At 50.5% G+C, this 18,106-nt stretch overlaps 3 protein-coding genes across 3 annotated transcripts; 2 read left to right on the top strand and 1 right to left on the bottom strand.

Moving 5' to 3' along the window:
- The first annotated feature begins 327 nt into the window (after nucleotides 1–327).
- Nucleotides 328–5,999, top strand: SR1 (scavenger receptor protein SR1 precursor). Its single transcript, XM_018781463.1, has 27 exons — nucleotides 328–632; nucleotides 693–782; nucleotides 844–1,003; nucleotides 1,059–1,122; nucleotides 1,185–1,307; nucleotides 1,375–1,603; nucleotides 1,657–1,850; nucleotides 1,931–1,999; nucleotides 2,060–2,101; nucleotides 2,164–2,230; nucleotides 2,287–2,348; nucleotides 2,411–2,503; nucleotides 2,617–2,841; nucleotides 2,898–2,980; nucleotides 3,034–3,133; nucleotides 3,191–3,452; nucleotides 3,511–3,562; nucleotides 3,619–3,763; nucleotides 3,823–3,909; nucleotides 3,961–4,056; nucleotides 4,113–4,220; nucleotides 4,279–4,422; nucleotides 4,483–4,592; nucleotides 4,653–5,163; nucleotides 5,226–5,414; nucleotides 5,468–5,523; nucleotides 5,585–5,999. Exons 1-27 carry the CDS (start codon nucleotides 406–408, stop codon nucleotides 5,732–5,734), a joined length of 3,738 nt encoding a protein of 1,245 aa, XP_018636238.1. The 5' UTR covers nucleotides 328–405; the 3' UTR covers nucleotides 5,735–5,999.
- A 726-nt stretch (nucleotides 6,000–6,725) lies between these two features.
- TGME49_267420 (mago nashi family protein 2, putative) lies at nucleotides 6,726–10,091 on the top strand. The gene is made up of 6 exons (XM_018781464.1): nucleotides 6,726–7,437; nucleotides 7,710–7,828; nucleotides 8,210–8,273; nucleotides 8,583–8,670; nucleotides 9,003–9,128; nucleotides 9,630–10,091. Exons 1-6 carry the CDS (start codon nucleotides 7,241–7,243, stop codon nucleotides 9,642–9,644), a joined length of 609 nt encoding a protein of 202 aa, XP_018636237.1. The 5' UTR covers nucleotides 6,726–7,240; the 3' UTR covers nucleotides 9,645–10,091.
- A 212-nt stretch (nucleotides 10,092–10,303) lies between these two features.
- TGME49_267430 (DnaJ domain-containing protein) lies at nucleotides 10,304–17,502 on the bottom strand. Its single transcript, XM_002368770.2, has 9 exons — nucleotides 17,186–17,502; nucleotides 16,167–16,279; nucleotides 15,514–15,715; nucleotides 14,948–15,066; nucleotides 14,513–14,635; nucleotides 13,813–13,972; nucleotides 13,014–13,115; nucleotides 12,236–12,450; nucleotides 10,304–11,768 (listed from the first exon to the last, which is right to left on the bottom strand). Exons 1-9 carry the CDS (start codon nucleotides 17,307–17,309, stop codon nucleotides 11,649–11,651), a joined length of 1,278 nt encoding a protein of 425 aa, XP_002368811.1. The 5' UTR covers nucleotides 17,310–17,502; the 3' UTR covers nucleotides 10,304–11,648.
- Between the last annotated feature and the right edge of the window lie 604 nt (nucleotides 17,503–18,106).

Here is an 18,106-nt window from a genome sequence, read left to right as displayed (position 1 = left end):
CCCAGTGAGCTTCAACTCCCGCGTTACTGAAAATGGGAGAGCCCGTCACCAAGTGGCACACGTAAAACGCCGACGTTCAAGCAAAGGCAACACTGAAGAAATATGATCGTGGTGTGTCTGCAGCCCCTGTTGAAAAACGAGCGAACGTTCTTTGCAGTCGAAAGGTAGGCTATATTTGTTAATACACAGTCAGCATCTGAATATTAAGAAGAATCGTCCACGAGTCCTCCCAAAATTATCCAACGCTCTACTGTAGCTACACTACCGGCATCCCCGTGAGCATTCGTGCACCAGGCTGACGCAGCGGAACCATCCGCATGTCAAGCAAAAATCATAGCCAGCTTGGTGAGAGGTCACGAAGAGCCAAAAATCGTGGAGACGTGTAGATCCGCCCCATACGCAGAAATGGCGTCTTCCTCACCAATGTCAAATTCACAGAAGTGGCAGTACTCTGTGTTTCTTCTGTGCTGGCTTCCGCTTCTCGCGGCAACTCGTTCTTTAGCACGAGAGTGGTGCAGGGCTGTACCTGAACAAGGAAAACTGGAGTATGGCGTGTGTGTTCCTCCAGAATTCGCGACAGCACGTTATACTGTCGAAGTTGTCTCCGTTGTCGGTCCCGGTGTTAACCTTCGGTATGTCACTCCTGTTTACATTTTGCACTCCGTGAAACGGAAATGAACTACCTGGAACAGAAGTGATGTCAGCCTCGTCATCGCTGGTAGTAACGGGCGACATACGAAGCCGATCAAGATATCGTCCCTAGCAACGGGAACACAAAAAAGGTGAGGGTCGGTGCCTACTCCACAGTAAGCTGCACAAGTAACTCCATCGAGTTTTCTGCAGAATCCACTCAGAAAGAGTGGATGTGGGCGACCCAGAGTTTGTTCACCTGACTCTGGGCAGCACGAAGCCCTGGAGGTGTGAGCGCATCACAATCTGGAAGGACTTTCGATACTGGGTGTTTGGCTGCAATGGTCAACTCGATTTCCAGTCCCCGGAGGCAGTAAGAGCATATTGAAAGCGGAGTCATTGGCAGTCAGTGTCACTTGCCACTGCAGTCGTACTTGCTTGCTGGCAACAAAAAGTACGGGATCTCCGTCCAGACTGGAGCTGACCCTCATGGTAAGATATTCGTACATGTTTTGTGCTGCCTTCGCATAGTGTAGATCTGCCGAACGTGTCAGCTGGTACTATCGGAAGCATCGAAGTGAAATTTGTCGGCATTTCACGAAGCACAAATCCACAAACCATTCTTCAAGCACCGGAAGTGGGAAGCAACAAGCGTGTTCGTGTCCGCGCAGCTGATGGTAACCACATACGAGTGTTACCAAACTTGGCTGTTTAATTCTGCGTTTGGCTTCTCCTACACTTTAGTTGGTGACCTTCAAGCAATAGTGTTAGCGAATACGGCGGAGGACGATCCCTGGTACTGCGACTACTTGAATGTCCGCACTGAGGACGGAAGCATGTTCGCCTTCAAAGTCAAGCGATGGATTGGGAAGCCCTATGAGCAGTTCGTCCTTGTACCACTGAAGCCCTCGGACGTAGACATGCCTTCGCAAGACGTCGATTGCTATACGAGAGCTGCAGACATTTTCAATACGTAAGCCGAAGGGTGATGAATCTCAACAACTGGAGCCTCACTGGCGAAAACAGAACTCCGTTAGGGATGGAGGTCGTGAAAGTGCGCTGCCCCCAGAACTGCCAAGCGTCGGAGTTCGCCCGTGTGCTGGGATCCACCATCCATCCAAGCATTAGTTCAATCTGCGCCGCAGCCGTGAATGACGGAGTTCTGTCCCCCTCTGGCGGCGAGGTGGTCGTAGCTATTGTGGATAGTCTGCCAAGCTACAGTGGCTTGTCCTACGCAGGTCAGTGTGACACTGTTCTCCCTTCGAGTTGAACCCTGTAACGTAAGCATGTGAACCTTCAGGAATCGACGCTGGAGACTTCCATCGCTCTCCCGAAAAAGCCGAGTTCTCTTATTGTGTGTACCAAAGTGGTACGTGAACATCGTCATTCTCTCATATCTTCACTCAACCTCTGTTGTCATTATATGCAGATTCCATCGACGCAATCGAAAAGGACGTGCGACTCGTCAATGGTAACAGCGTTTTTGGTCACCATAAACGCCAACAAATCACGGATTGATCTGGATCATTTCAGAATATGGGAAGCTGTCGTCTACCGGGAGACTGGAAGTTCGAAGAAATGGGTCGTGGGGCACTGTCTGGTAAATTCGTCTCACACCCTTTGCCCTGGACGAGGGGATATTTTGTTGCTTTTCAGCACTAAAGGGGACTTTGCAAGATTTTCTGTAGAGGCTGCAATCAAGGCCTGTCAACTAATGGGTAACTGCATGAACAGGGCATCGGCCCATGAGCCTAGGGCGTACGAGCTTCCAACATTACAGGGTATAAACATGGTGTATATCTCGAGGACGGCTGTTCGTCGGTCGAAGGTGTTGATATGTGCGCGGACAAGGGCTATCCAGTTGCCTTGGCAGGTAAGACTGAGACCAAGCAAACGTACAAAATGCTTTCCATTTGCTGCTGTACGACATTCAGGCTTGATGGTGAGTTTGAGAAGAGAAGAATTGCACTGCAGTGTGTTAAGCAGATGTCGATGACCCTTGTTTTCAGTGCAGCGGTCCAGAGGCCTCCATCGATGAATGCACTTTCGAACAGCCCACAGCGCAGTGCGAGGACCATACCAATGATATCGCTCTCAAGTGCACGAACACACCGGCTGGTGCTGAGCCTCCCGTCGGCACGTTGAGGATTGTTGACACGACAGGAGCGCCGTCGTTGACAGGCATTGGAAGACTCGAGTTTTACGCTGACGGTTAGCTGAAACCAGGACGAGAGCCTGTGATTAATTTTCATTATTGGTGGGTGCAGGCTTCGGAAGTGTTTGCGGAGAAGGCTGGACAAAAGAGTCCGAGCAGGTCGCCTGCAGACAGATGGGATACAGTGGTGTGAAGGTATGACCCTTTGAATTCTATCAGTGAAACACTACTGCATGCAGATTCTTCAGCATGGTGGCTACTCTGGGAACGGATGCTCTGATATCATGGGGGTGAATTATTGTGGACAGCAGCAGGAGAAGATCGCGACTGTGAACGTCGCTTGCAAAGGTGGGAGATATTCAGTACCGACTGGGTCTCCAGTAAAATATAGCCAATATGGAGCAGGAGACGAGTCTGAGCTTCGACTATGCCCTCACCTTGTCAGTGACGACATCTACTGTGTCCATGAGGAGGACATCGTCGTTGGATGCGAAGGCAAGGGTGATCCGTCTGGAATTGGATTGTTCACGATCGAGGAGAAACCTGACCTTGGAGTTCTTCCGATAAAGAGTGTCGCGCTCACCTGCAGTGATAGACCAGTCACCAGGAGAGATATGGCAGGTGGTCCAGGAACAATCTTTATTGCCTCGTGTCCCGACGGTTGCTCGTAAGGCCTGCCTACAGAGGAAACGGAGATCCAGAAGGAATTTCATATCTGCGTTTAGAGAGGCTCCGGGGGCTGTCAAAGGGACTTTTGTCTACACAGATGACTCTCCTGTAAGCTGAGAGTACATTCAAGTAACACGTTACTATATGAGGCTGCTGCTGTTCAGATTTGCAAGGCCGCAATCCATGCCGGAGCCCTCGAAGCCTCCGGAGGCGACATAGTCGTGCAGATTGGGCATCCGCAGAAATCGTACGAAAGCACGGACCAGTACAATGTCCACAGCGATCCAAGCGGGCCACACCCCCGGTCGTGTAGGCACATATAAAACACAAACCGAACGGCACAACGTGTTTATTTTGACTCTGTTTAGTTGTAACATCAAAGGTGGCATTAGAGCTTCGAGCGCGCGCAGGCCAACAGACTCAAAAAAAAAGATCGGAAGCAACCTCGATTCCAGGTGTGCCAGGTTAAACCCTATGCTGCTGTTGCTCCCTGAAGTTTCGCCCAGTCGTTCCGCAGCCTCGATTCTCTGAAGTCGAAAGTTCATCCCAGTCCCAACTCCTTGAGGATAAATTTCACTGGTATCCACCGCAAGGATTCTCGGGTAAAAGATCTTTTGTAGCCAAGAAAGGGAGAAGTGGACACTCAAATTCTTTCAAGGTTTTGAGGGCCGCCCTGGATCGTTTGTTGATGCATCCTATCTGCCTGGTGCCAACCTCGTACCCGGGTTCCGCGATTTCACGCTTACGGCGAAAGTTACCGTGACCGGTAAAGATGCAATACTTTTGCTGCACCCATACGGCGTTTTGACAAACTGGTGTTACAGGGAAAAAGGGCCAATGGCGTGCGATTGTCTCAGACGGCGACTGCGAGGGCTTCATATTGGCAATTGATAATAACGACGAGCTGGTGTTTGAACAAGCTTGCCATCCTCGCCTTATTCGATCTGGCTTCAAGCCAGCACTTGGAGGTTAGTGTTGATCCAGCCACAGTCTATGGTCACCCATAACTGAGATCCATTCGACTGCAGAACCATTCGACGTCGCGGTGACCTATTTCGCCCCTGAGAGAGCCGTTGGTATTTTTGTGAACGGTAGGAAGCGCACATACCAGAAAACGGACTACACCTTTAACTTGAAGGTAAGAATCTGAACCTTTCGGCCTCTTTTGGGAACATGAAAGCACGCGTGCATGGTTCAGCCCAAGATCATGATTGGACGGGCCAGTGCCACTGAATCTGACTACTTCATGGGTGAAATCACCTCCGTTCACTTGTTCGACTACGTTCTGTCTCCAGCACAGATTGCGCAGCTACGGAAAGAAGTGGGGCCTGCCCCTGAGCCAGGAAGAGTACCAAGAGGGCTGCGTCGGACTGAAGATGGCCGAGTATGCATTTCTCCGTGTTCCCCACAAGAGCCTTTCTTGACGGGAGACGGGCGTCCACCGACTAATGCTCCGCTTCAACTGCGGTGCGAAGACACGCTGCTAAGACCCGAATTCAGTGGGGTAACCGGCCACCAAATTCTCGTTTCTTGTCCTGCTGATTGCGCACATTCGACGGGTCCCCTACACGGCTGCAAAATCTATTCAGCCGATAGTTCGATATGCAAAGCAGCGCTACACATGGGAGCAATCCAGAGACACGGTGGTGAAGCCGTGGTTACATTGCACGATGGAATGCCTTCATACGCTGCTTCCCGCGGCCACTACGGTAGGACTTGAACAACCGACATGCGGATATGGGGCGACATAAAGGCATTAATCTGGCTTTAGGCGTGTTGAGCATCGCAACGAATACTCCACAAGTTCTTTCTTTTTCTGTCATGTCAGCTCCCCACTACAGGGCACTAACGTGCGCTGATAATGGCTCATTCGTTCTTAAATTGGGAATTGGAGAAAGGGAGCTTGTCATCTGCCCTCCACACTGTTCTGCTGTGTCGAATAGAGCAGTATATGGCGCTGGTAAGACAGTCTTTTTAGTCATCACCTCTGTTTTGGTAACTACCTGTGCACAGGATTTTATAGCCCGATATCTTCCGTTTGCCGGGCGGCGATTCACGCCGGTGCACTGGTAGGGACGACTACATTGCTGCTGCAGAATGATGGGCAACCCTCAAGTCTTTGAACCTTAGACTGATGAAGGCGGAGAGGTTGAAATTGAAGCCGGTCCTCCGCATGAAGCGTTCGTCGGGAGCGAAGGCTTCGGTATTACGTCTCAGAAGAGCGGGAGTTACCTGCGATCATTTGCGTTTGTGACGAAGCTAAGTCAACAAGAGTTATAACTGTGAAGTCGTTTGTTTATCAAGCGGGTATCTACCTTGATTTGCTTCCTTTACTCTCTGGACAGCAGCGATTCTCTTGGTGACGTATGTATCACCTCGTGAACAGGCTACTATGCGTTTTTGATTGTGGTAATGCATTTGTTCGATGCCGTTCCTCGCTGCGCCGTATCTATTGACAAGAGCGGCTTGAAGCAGTTCACCACCTCAATTTGAACCTGTTTTCTCTACATGTCGTCACTGGCATGTCCAAACAAATGAAAGAACCCTGGGGGAAAGGTTGGACAAGGCTGTGACCAGTGCCTCAGTTCTGGAACACTGTGTGTGACAGTTTGGCAAAAGCGAGGCCGTCACTCTGGTTCCTTTCCGCTGGTGCTTCACACCCCTGTAGCTGTGTTGGCTGTGTTAGCGCCTTTTAGTGCAAACTAGTGATGGAACGCTCGCAATGGTTGCAACAAAAATATTGCGCTGCAGCGTCACTACTCGGTAATCGTCTGAGCAGACGTTTGGTAAAATGTGAAGGTTGCGGACAGGCGTCTGGCTCACTCAGGGCTGGATTATCCAACTTCCAAAGACGGTTCTCGACGCCGCCCGCCGCAGACATTGTCAAAATATCACACCTGCTATTAACCATCTTTTGCTTCCCAGGCGATGGGAACTGGAACGACCTTACAGTTCGTGATTGTGTCTCTCGTCAGAGACGTCTGCGCCTCCGTCCGCTTCACTGCTGAGGAGGCTGCTACACGTCTTTCACAAGAACGGGATGTCGCAACTCTATCGTTCTGACGGCTCTTCAGGCAGAGAACGTTTGCTTCGTGGTAGCCCGAATGGACCGACAAATTTAGCCAAATAGTGCGCTCACTCTCCTGCGCCGGGAAGAGGAGATGCGGGTTGGAGCACCGGATCCAATCACCCCACTCACTGACTGCATGCCACATTTTCCAGCGTACGCGTCGCCTGTGGAGGGTTGGCGCTCCTGTTGGCGTTCGATGTCAAAGTAAGGGTTCTCTGTTGATTTGCTATCGGCTGGGACACGCGGGGCATTTGAGCGACTTGGGTTCTCCGCAGAATAAGCGATTTAAGGTGCTATTTTCTCCGGAGACACGCTGTTTTCAGCTGCTTGTGAACTGGTATCTTTTTTGCTCGGAAGTTGCCGGAGGCCATCCTAACCCCGTTGTCGCATCTCCTTCGGAGGTCACCAGCTGAATTGAAACGGAACATTTTCTGTAGGGTTTTGAAGACTCTACGATTTTGTATGTGACGACGCCATTATCAACTCCCTCAAGGTTAGAGCGCGTTTTGCTTCTATCCATCGTCTCATGATTTTCTGGGTACGACGCTGCTGCGGTCGTCATGTGCGGCAGCTTCTATAGGAACACCGTTGCTCCGTTTTTTTGCGAATTCATGTTGTTTCAGTGCAACATTTATGCAGCGAATCCGTTCATTTTTTACTAAACCGGATCGTGGACGCTCAAGAAGGTGGCGAGAAGTTCGATCTGTCGGGGGTTTATGTGCAAGCAGTGCGGATGCGTCTACGCGCGTGTGCCCACCGTTACGAAGGAAAGAAAGCTGGTCTTTGCTTCACCTCATTCGTTCCAATATTCTCTGGTCTTCACCGATAGACTGCATCTCGTGGATTTCTTCGTCTGTGCAGGCTACCGAACAATGACGTCCGGGGAGGAGGAAGATTTCTATTTGCGTTACTAGTAAGCTGCTACCTTTCACCAAACACACTGAACAAACTCACCGTTTTCGGTTTCCACTAACAATTCCTTGCTGAGGAGTGCTCATCATTGGATTGCATTCTATACAAGCACCATTTTTCCAGTGGTTGAGCTGATGACCGCTTTCCCCTCAGAAATCCGATGTAGCCCCCGACGGCGAATTCTCACGGAAGAAACCAGTTCACCACATGGATGTGACGGGCGGCTGGTTTCAGGTTTAGTCTCACGTTTCTTTCGCTTTCGTGCGTCTGCAGTGTCGGCCATAAGGGGAAGTTCGGCCATGAATTTCTCGAGTTCGAGTTCAGACCCGAGGGTCGGCTTCGATATGCGAACAACTCGAACTACAAAAACGACACAATGATCCGTAAAGAAGGTAAGAAACGCTCTCGGCGGAAGTTCAGAAAGACGTCTGGCATTTTGCTTCAGAGAAGCGCCGAAACAACGCTTCCCGAGGTGCCGACAAAACGGGTTGAATGGCGCAACTACGTGAGCTAAGTGATTCCCGAAACGCCAGAACGAGACGCAACACAAAATGGATATGCGCCTTGTGTGTTGGATACATCAGCTGTGGCGTAGCGTCACTGTCGGTCTGGTGTTTTCTTAGGTCGACAGTATGCACCGGAACTGGCGCTTCCGGCGTGTGTTAGTTTCGGCGTCTTACGAGGAGTGGGTGTTTTGTCGATCCGATAAAGACCCACGTGAACACGGGAGGGTATCGAAGTGCTTGTCGTGTTGTCTCATTGTTTTGTTTCAGCTTATGTCAGCCAGGCGGTGATGAAGGAGCTTCGACGAATTGTTGAGGAGTCAGAGATTATAAAGTAGGACGCTTTTGATCGGAGGCTGCCTTTACTTGCAGTTCACATGAGTGGCTAAGAGTCCTTGGTGCATCTGCGAAGAGTGCACAGAGCGCCGCCTGTTTCTTGCCGATCTGACTACATCCCTTTGCGTTCTCTGCACTACCCAACGGCACCTGTACGGTCGTGTTTCTAATGCGCAACCGGTGTAGTCATCTGGTCCTCCCCCTGCCCCCCTTTCGGAGCCTAAAGTGTCTCTTCTGACGTCGGGAAATACTTCGGTGTTTCTCACGTTCAAAAAGCCACTTTCGTTTCGCGTGCGCTGCGCCACAGGGAAGATGACAACAACTGGCCGGCCCCAGATCGCGTGGGTCGTCAGGAACTTGAAATCGTCCTGGGCAAAGACCACATCTCCTTCACAGTGAGTTTCTTTTCCAGTTTTCTTCCAAGCATCCGGGGACGCGCGGAAGTGCTCATGCATCTGGAGTGTCGAGTTCCTGAGGAAAGCTCCAAGCCGCGTGCTCCAAGTTCTGTCAGTGAAAGGCAAGACGTCTCTGCCTTTGGTACTACCAGCTCCGTGACCGTATGTAGATCGAATATCTGATTCGTCCTCTTGTACAGACGCCCCGGCACCTGCACTGCAGATTCACGGTTGACTTCGACTGTGTTAGAAGAACGTCTAGGTTTCTGAGAGACAACCCGGTGGAGGTAGATACGAACCGCGCTTGTCGATTTGTGGAAATTTTTGAACAGACATCCAAGATCGGTTCCATGGCTGACGTGCAGCGGAGCAAAGACCAGGACGGTCTTCGCGTCTTCTACTACCTGGTCCAGGATCTCAAGTGCTTTATTTTCTCTCTGATCGGTCTGCACTTCCGAGTAAGTGTCTCTTTTCTAATGAGAAAACGTGACTGTGTTCCTCGTGTCTCTGTTTTGCATCGCTTCTGATATGCTGAACATTGCAGGTGAAAACGAGCGACTACCGGCTATAGCTCGAGTGCATGAAATACCGCTTTTGAGTCTGGACACACGGGTGTGAGAAAGTGGTGTGCTGGACATCTTCGAATATTTTTCTTGCTGATGCCTGATACCGGCCTGAGTTGGCGACCAGGTCTCCCAAGAATGTTTTGGAGTAGACAGCTGCTGAAGACGAAACATCCACTGTCATTCGTAAAGGTCCTCTGTGTCTGTCGAAGCAGTGTACAGTGCCTCGCGTTTCACTTGAACGGCAAAGACCAGACAGACTGCGCCACCGTCAGTGTGTGGCTTCAGTCTGCACCTCGAAATGTGCTTTACGACGCTGGAGTTGGCGAGAAGAACTGAATGAAAATAGGTACTTTTGCATGATTTCCACTGTATTTTGTCCTTTTTTTCTCACAGATCAAGCCTGTCTAATCGTCGTTCAAGTCAGCGGCCTCTCCTCTTTTCCAGGCGGTTCTTCGAAGGACGGCCTTACAGGACAGAAAGGCGGATACCTCTACATCCCGTGTTTGCTCTGTGACTTAAAGTCTTCCTTCTTACTGAGGGATGTTTTCTGCTCTTGGTGGCGGATACCAGGTCCCAATTTTTGGAGGTCCTCCATTTCTTGCAGATGACGTGTGTCTTGTCCTGGACTGTCCATTGACGTCGTTGAACTATCCTTTTCAAAATCTCAGAGTACCCGAAAAACTTCCACAATGCTTGTGTCCGTCTCACTTCTAAAACCCTGTTCTGTTTGCCATTCCTGCAAAAACTGCTTTTGCGTCAGCCCCTAGACAGTCCAGTCTCCCGCCGCACCTTCGATACTCGGTACCGGCACACATATCCGCTGATAGGATCGGGAAAGGTGGTGAAGAATTCGTCAACAACCAACCTGGCGTCTATATTGTCCGACTGAATTCCAAACAGTTAGGTTCCTCTATCCACGAGAACGGGACGCAATTTTTCTGGGCACCGTAGACGATAGAAATAGGGGAAAAAGATAAAGGCATACGTGCACGCAAGGAAAGACCCTTTCCGCGAAAGCGGAAGAAATTCTGGACCCTACGTAAAAATTTGTTTCAGCGTGGCAGGAACGCGCACCCACCGGAAAGCCTCACCCAATTTGAGCATGCGATAATTTGTTGTTTGCGCGAAAAAGAAACTCACGAGCCAAAAAACCGTAACACTGTAATCTCATGGGTTTGCTATAGAATCACCACACAATGACGTTTGAACAGTTCAGCCACAGCTTTCTGACCTAAACACAAACACGGACTGCAAAAGCAAATCGGTGTATTCTTGAAGAGACGCTGTTATCGAGCAACTGAGCTCAACACTGCAGCATTATCACCATTTCGTCACTACACCGAGCGTCTTTGCTGGCGATAAATCACAAAATTCCCAGAGACTCGGGAACTTGCCCTTGTAAGTTAACTGTGCTCGAATAGCGTTTATTCTGGGAAGGCGTCATTTTTTTGTTTGTTGTTCCGTTTTATATACCCACATCGTAGTCGTGTTCGTTTTAAATATGAGTTCTTGCCGCTTGAGAATGAGGATTTTCTAGAGGCGCAATTGCAAGTCTGTTGCTTTTGCCCGGATTGCCTTCGCGTCTCACCAAGGCGCGATTCTCCCCTTCCCCGATCAGCAAGGGTGAACATTCCAGCGAATCACATTCAGTGTCCTAAAAGTTAGCGGGTCTCTGTTCAACTTAAGTTGAAGAGTTTTGGATCGCGAATGATCTGTATAGGGGCACTAGCTACCAATGATGCGGTAATACATGTCTACATCTGACGATTTTCCTTGATGACAGCTTTCTTGGGTACCTGCCTAAGTCATGACAGAGGGAATCTCGATTGAGCACACGTTATCGCCTTCACTGGCAGCAGTGTAAAGATTCGGCACGTGCACAGAACGGCAAATCCGCTGTTTGTCAAACATGACACAGCAGAGGTTCCACATTTTGAAAAAACATTTTTGGAGAGCCCTCCCCAACCTGAAAGGCTAAAGACAATTGCCGGGGAAGAACGGCTCCACTGAACGCAGGCACCTGCTCCGACAAAACGCTCCCGATCACGAGCCTTTTTCTTCCCTGTCCGAGTTTGTGTGCTGGACGAACAGACCGGCTGCTCGGAATCTCAAGAACCCTCGGCGCATACCGGGCCAAACAGACAAAAAAAAGTGAGGGGCCGGACAGAAACAACAAATTCATTGATTCCGAGTTCCTCCTGAAGCACTAAGCCGGTCTCTTTGGCGTTCATTCTAGCTACCCAACTCGCGCGATCAACGGACTTCCCGTTGCGTCTTTTCCTCGCTTGTGACACAGACCTCCAGAGACTGCAAATCTTTCCCCATTTTGCATGCAGAAAGCCGGCGCATGCGTCCACAGCCGAACAGAAAACGAAGTCAACAAACAAACACCGAAATTAGATAAGTGTTCAGCTATTTATAGTAAATCCACACATAGAGAATGCAGACCCACATCAACACCTGACCCCAGTTGATATCGAAACGCCGCCGGCTGGACTCGCGAGCTTGTTCCTCCGCTTCGGTCTTGCGATACTGAAAACAAACACATACAGCCGTGTCAGGACACCTCGTTTCGAGGAAAGAACTCACGATTTCCGCTTCTCGTCTGCAGCAAAACCTCTCCACACGTCGTCGCGACGCTTCAGCCCCCGTCCACAGCTTTTCCCCAGCAACGCCGGTGCCACCACAAGACTAAGAATCTATGAGAGAAACCCCAAACAAATAGAAAGCGGCTTCTAGTTTGATGGAACTACCACACCCGGATAACCGGATGGCGACATCCGGTTCGTCCCCCCACTTCGCATGGCTCGTGAAAGCGTTTTCTCCCCTTTTATTGGGTGACTGCATATCGGCAGGGAAATGCTTGTTGAACACGCGAATTGCACGTTTTCCACGAAATCGATTTGGAAGACACTCCATATCCCAGGGGTTCCACATCCAAACTCAAACGGGCTGCCCATCTCATTGGCGAGAAGGGTGTGTGTCGGTTTTGCGCCCACCTGGTCTGCCACCATGCGCTTGAACAGCTCCTTCTGCTCCTCATTCAGCGTGTTTGTGAAGTCTTCCCACTCTGCAACGTCCTTCTTGTCTTTCTGAGTGGCGCTCGCTGGTTTGGTCTCGCTCTGCGAAGGGCGTTGCGAGCTGGCTTTGTCTTTCTCCTTGCCAGCTTGATCGGCTGCCTCTTCAGCTGTAGGGACCACTGGCATCTCCTGGCCTGCGCGAGAGCACACGAAAGAGGCAGACAACGATATGGACGGGGAAGGAACTTTTGCGTCTAGAAAAGAAAGACGCCGGAATCTTTGAAGCCCACGCAAACAGACGAAAAGGAAGAAACCACTTGTCATGTTCTGCTAGCGACGTCTCAAATCGAGAAGCCAGCCGGTGGAAACCAACACTCTCCGGAGACACAACACGAGCCCCGGCCTTCGACAGGGCCAGAATCACCGAGTTACAGAAACGCATGCACCAAAAACGCAGAAACCTTCCCGAGAGGAACTGAAATCCATACATCCACATAGAGACAAAGATGCCTCTCTCTCTCTCTCTATATATATATATATATATAAGCGCAAGCAAAAATCTGTCTACCTCAAGTAGCCTGTTTCTTCTGCCCCGCTTGCCGCCAGTTTCTCAAAGTGGTGACGAAAAGAGATCTACAGTAAAGAAGAGGCTACGGAAGAGCACGGAAGCAGCACACGAACCACTAGGGATGAGCAGAGAATTCATAGAAAAGGTCCGCGATAGAAGCTTGTGGAAGCAAAAAGACAGGGGACTCACCAGAGAATCTTGCACGGAGTGCCGCGGACTTGAGGTGAGTCATTTGTTGTTGTTGCGTTTTGATGGCGGCAGTCGACGGCGTCCCCATGGTCTTCAAGTACGCTGAAAAGACAACGACACAGACAGATCCTTCTTTCTTTAAATCTCAGTGAAATTCTTGCCAAAAAGACACATTCTCTTTTGCATCGTTCACTTTCACTTCTGTCCTGTGTATCGAGTGCACTGCGCGCTGCAAATCTCTGTGAGCGCCTGTCTTTGCACACACGCAGGAAAACTAGAACATTGGATCTGCTGAAATACCAATGCCTCACAGTCCCTCGAAAGACAACCTGTCGCCTGCACCTCGACACTTCCTTCAGATTCGCGCCGAGAATCTTTTGCGTTGGAAAAGTACGACGTCGCTCTGTTGTGCATTTGGGTAATCTACCATTATTCACTCTCTCTCGTTTCACATTTGCCTTCGCGACGCCTAACTCTGTGCCTGCGCGAACCAGGCTGCATGCAACGGCGGCAACCACAGGAACGGCAAAAGGTGCCGAGCAAGAAAATTCGAGAAGTCGACTTTTCTGTCATGTTCGTGTGCGCCCTTCCACTCTTCTCTCCACTCTCCAGAAATGCCATACCCCCGTCGGAACATTTTCTAATTTTCAACGACAGAAAAAGCCTATCCATCCACACACTGATGAATGCGTACACACGTACACAGACACAGATATATGCATCTCGATATGTGGACAAAGTGTTTTTGAGTAAACTTTCCTTTTTCCTCGCCGTGTATGGACAGCCGAGGAGAGCGCACCTGTCACACGAATGAGTTCCTGTGTTCTCTCCGTCAGCACTCGGTTGGTCGAGAGCAGAGCCTTCAGCAAGGCCAGACGCTTCGCGGGGTTGTCCGAGAAATTCCACTTGGACAGGCAGAGACTCGCGCACAGGACGCAGGGGAAGAGAGACCGGAAGAACTGAAAAAGGGAGAGGTGCCAGACTCGCAGGAACAATGTGCTCACACCTGTTCTCTGTTTGACACATGTGGAGACGGGGCAGAAAAAGGCTGACGAGAAACGTCCCCGGGCATACATGAGGAAGGTATCTACATGCATTTCACTGAAGTCACAGCTGGCGCAACACAAATGGAAACGAACAGACAACTCCACCATTATATATATATATATATATATATGAACATAGATATACGCATGCATCCACACTCTCACACCTTCCGCGTGAAGGCCGTTTCGCTCTTGAGTTTGTCCTCCGTGGCAGAAAGGAGATTCTCCGATAAGCAAGACGGCATCCCGACAGATGCAGAGTGCCAAGGATCCACGCGTCAACAACGTCCTTTTCCACAAACCGTCATGTGAGGATTCGAAAAAAGCTGCGTCCTAGGGTTTTTCTTCTCAAGAGAGAACCGAGACAGCTGAAGAGATTCGAAAAACCTGCCGGTTCTGCGAGTGACTACCGTGTGTTGTTTGCCGAACACTCAAATCCAATTTTTGGCTTACATGAACTCTCTCGAACGGGACGAGAGAGCTGACGTAGGGCAGGAAAGCGAGAGAGTCTCCGTTTTCGACGAATCGCAGTTGAAGTTCGTTGCAGAACATGGCGAGGCTGTACACGACGTAGATCTGCACGGGACAGACACCAGGGGACAAAAATGTGGGTGGCAAATATGTTCTCTGGAGTGGAACCAAGAGAAAAGCAGACAGAATGCTCGGAAGTGTCGCCGCGAAGAACCAGTTTTCAGAGCTGTCTGTACAGCGGGCGAGCTGCCTCTCCCTGATCCGGCGCCTTGACGCCGAAGACGATAAAGAGGGGTGGCCGGTAGAAGACACGGAAAAGGGACAGACCCTCCGCTTTACAGAAAGACAAGGATTCACACAAAGCAAACCAAAGATGACCACAGATTTTGAGCAGTCGGGCAAGAGGCAGACACCTACTTGGCGAGCAAAAGTGACGTGCTTCGGATACGAAACAAGGAAGCCGACGCAGAAGCACAAAAGGTGCGAAACCAGAGCCAGGCAAACGACGATCATCGTTGTCTTTTCGTCGATATCCCCTGCGAGAAGCACAGAACCAGAAAACCCATGCCGAATGCGTGAAGACGCGTCTCCCAGTTCAGCGGCTCAACACACAGTCGGCACACTTTGCCTCAGGTGTCTGTACACCCGACGGATCCCGAAAGACCTGATTTTGCCGCGACAGTCCACAGCGAGACGCCGCTGCAGAGCCCACCCACGAAACAGCTTCTCCACAGCGCCGGAACCTCCGTTTCCGATTCCTTTAAACTCAACCACCCGCTTCCACGTTTTACCCACAATAGCGGTCTCCATCACGGTTAGGCACCTGCGCTGACACACCAACGTGCCGTCTAAACTGGAGAGCGGTCTCTAAAGCGCTTCGCCAGCTGTTTAATACCGGAGACGGGCATCCAGTCCACCCCGACAAAGGGCGAGGCAGCGAACACAAGAGACAGAAACGAGAGAGAGAACTGGGGATGGCGCACCGTATTTGTAGTCGCCAAAACGGTCGTAATTGGATCTGCGTGTGTCGCTCATCAGGACCTCTTGGGCTTTCTTTATTTCCATGAAGAACTCCTCATTCGTCATTTTGGAAAAGCCGGAAGGACGCTGGGGAACTGCGCCTCCAGATGCTTCGGCCGCCGCAACCTTGTCGGGGTGGAACTTCTTCGAGACGGTTCGATAGGCCTGGAAAACAGGAACTCCAGCAAAGGAACGATGCCGGTGTCTGGAGCACACGCACTATATACATGTGTTTCTGGAATGCTCGAAAGTGTTCTGACGAAGGAAAACGACCACAAACGACAATCGACGAGCTGCCGTGCCTCGTTTGAACGAGCTTCTGCTGCGAAGGCGAGCGACTTGAGCTCCAGCCGTTTCCAGTTTCACGTGTCAAACGCATGAAACAGTGGAGGAAGCAACCTTAACATGAAGGTGCTCTGCAACAGATCGCGCAAGGCTTGCCGAAAAGAAAGAACACACGCAACAACGGGTTTGTGTATTTGAACATTCAGACCCCTCAGTTGCCATTTTGTTGAAACGATTCCTTAACCCATCAAGTGCCATCTCTGTTTTCGACTCGAATGTGCATACACGCAGAACTTGCCGCGAGCGCGCGCGGCAGGCTCATTCCGATCACCTGCAAAATGTCATTCTTTGAAGCCATGACGTCAACATCGAGGATGGTGTAGAGGTCCCGACGATCAGTTGGAATAGCAGCATAGAAGAGATACAGAAGCATGGCCGTGAGAACTGCAGGAACGCCCGACGCATTCACAGACAGGAAATTGGTCAAAACCGTGTTGCCACCCCTGGTCACCCCTCACAAAAAAGCAAACGAAGCGTAGTCATGTCAGTACATGGCTACTCTATCAGATGCCGAGATCCATTTCGATCATCACTCAAGGGCGAAGATGCTGGAACCACACCGAAGTGGAATGGTACACCGCAGTCGTCGCGATGTTTTGTCGTCAGAGACTGTGCTAGACGCGCGGGTTTCCCGTATCTAGAAAATACTGTAAGATCTCTTTCACTGTATCTAAGAGTGTTCTACATCCCTGAATGCTATTTCTCGTGAAGGACCACTGGTGGCATTTCAGCCCAAAATATGGATGGCAAGAAAACAAAGACGGTCTTCTTTCGCGGTACGCACCACACAAAATTCTACGACAAGAAATCGCCAGAAACGGAGGAATAGGCACATCAGGCTTTGCCGTCCACAAAGTGTCACATGCGACACTGAAAACAAACTGCATCACTAGTTTAATAAAAGACGGTTAGCAATTTCGCAATCACTTGATCGTCCCCCTCCGCACAGAAGCAAGGATAAAAGAGGTGGGGGGGAGCTGCGCCAGAAAGAAAATGCGGCAGTCGAGAAGAAACTGGAAGTCTGAAATCCCCAGAGGAATTGCTGTTTCTTGTCTAGCAGTGGCCCTAATTCCCGAAACGACTGGAATCAGAAGCGCTGTGGACCTCAGACACAAATCTAGAAAAAGTGTACGGACCCGCGGCAGCGGACAGAGACGGGAGGGACATAAATGAGGGCGACACAAGTGTGAAGCGATGGAACCGGCGTTGCTTATTGCTGAAAGAAGGCAAACATGGGGTATCCAAGAACATGCTGTTTTCCACGATACGAAGTGGTGCTTTTTGACCCACCTGGCTTCTTGAAGAGGCGAAGCCATCGGCGGCCACGATCCGGGAGGTAGTATTGGAGAGTTGGACTTAGGATTGTAGTGGTACAAAGCCCGTAGACAAAGGATCTCTGCAAAACTTCATCCATTATGACTAAGGGGAAAAGTGACTCAGAATTTATGAAAGACAAAGCCAATGGCTTGACCTGGTCGCGCAATACGCAGCCGCAAAAACTCGTCCTGAAGAGTGGCAGGACACCCGAGCTGGACGCAAAGAAAACAGTTACACTTCAAGGGTGTGAGAGTGTTAACACCTCCTGGTTACATCTTTCTGAAGAGAAGTAGCAGTCTGAGAGTTTCTGACCAACCAGCCCTAGACATGGCGCATGCAAGAAAATCTGCGTGCTGCATGAGGCTTCGCGGTCACCCCGTGTCACGCGACTGCGTGTAGTACAGAGTCAGAACCGGTCCGTGCGAATGCGGCGAGAAGCAAAACAACGGAGGAGACCTTCGGTATCCAAAAACCGTTCTAGCAGAACCAACCGTTTCTCAAAATGGTTTTGACTGCGGTAGCCTGCGGGTCAGGGCGTGCAGTTCACGATCACTGTCCTGATTTCGTTCCACGTAAAACGCGCCCTGAACATACGCATGTGTATTCCAGGGAAGTCTGTCTTGTGTCTGCGTGTATGGGCCATCCACTTCACCAAAATTAAGAACCCAGTCTGTCTGGAGCAGTGGATTTTGAATGTGTTATGCTCTCTACATGGCTCTATCTTTGCTCCTAGCCATTGTTCGGGATGGTTGCGTCTGTCTCCGTTCGGTCGCGCTCGGCTATGCTCCCGACAAATAGTGGTCCAACAAGCGGCAGGCTGCCCTTTCACAGGGGGTACGAATGGCCGTAGAGAATACTTCTCAGAAGTGCGAACCGTCGAAGACGTTGCCCTGC

Source organism: Toxoplasma gondii, chromosome IX (assembly GCF_000006565.2).
Source record: "Toxoplasma gondii ME49 chromosome IX, whole genome shotgun sequence".
Lineage (NCBI taxonomy): Eukaryota > Apicomplexa > Conoidasida > Eucoccidiorida > Sarcocystidae > Toxoplasma > Toxoplasma gondii.
The sequence above is the reverse complement of the archived record's forward strand: the minus strand, read 5'-3'. Positions and strand labels throughout refer to the sequence as shown.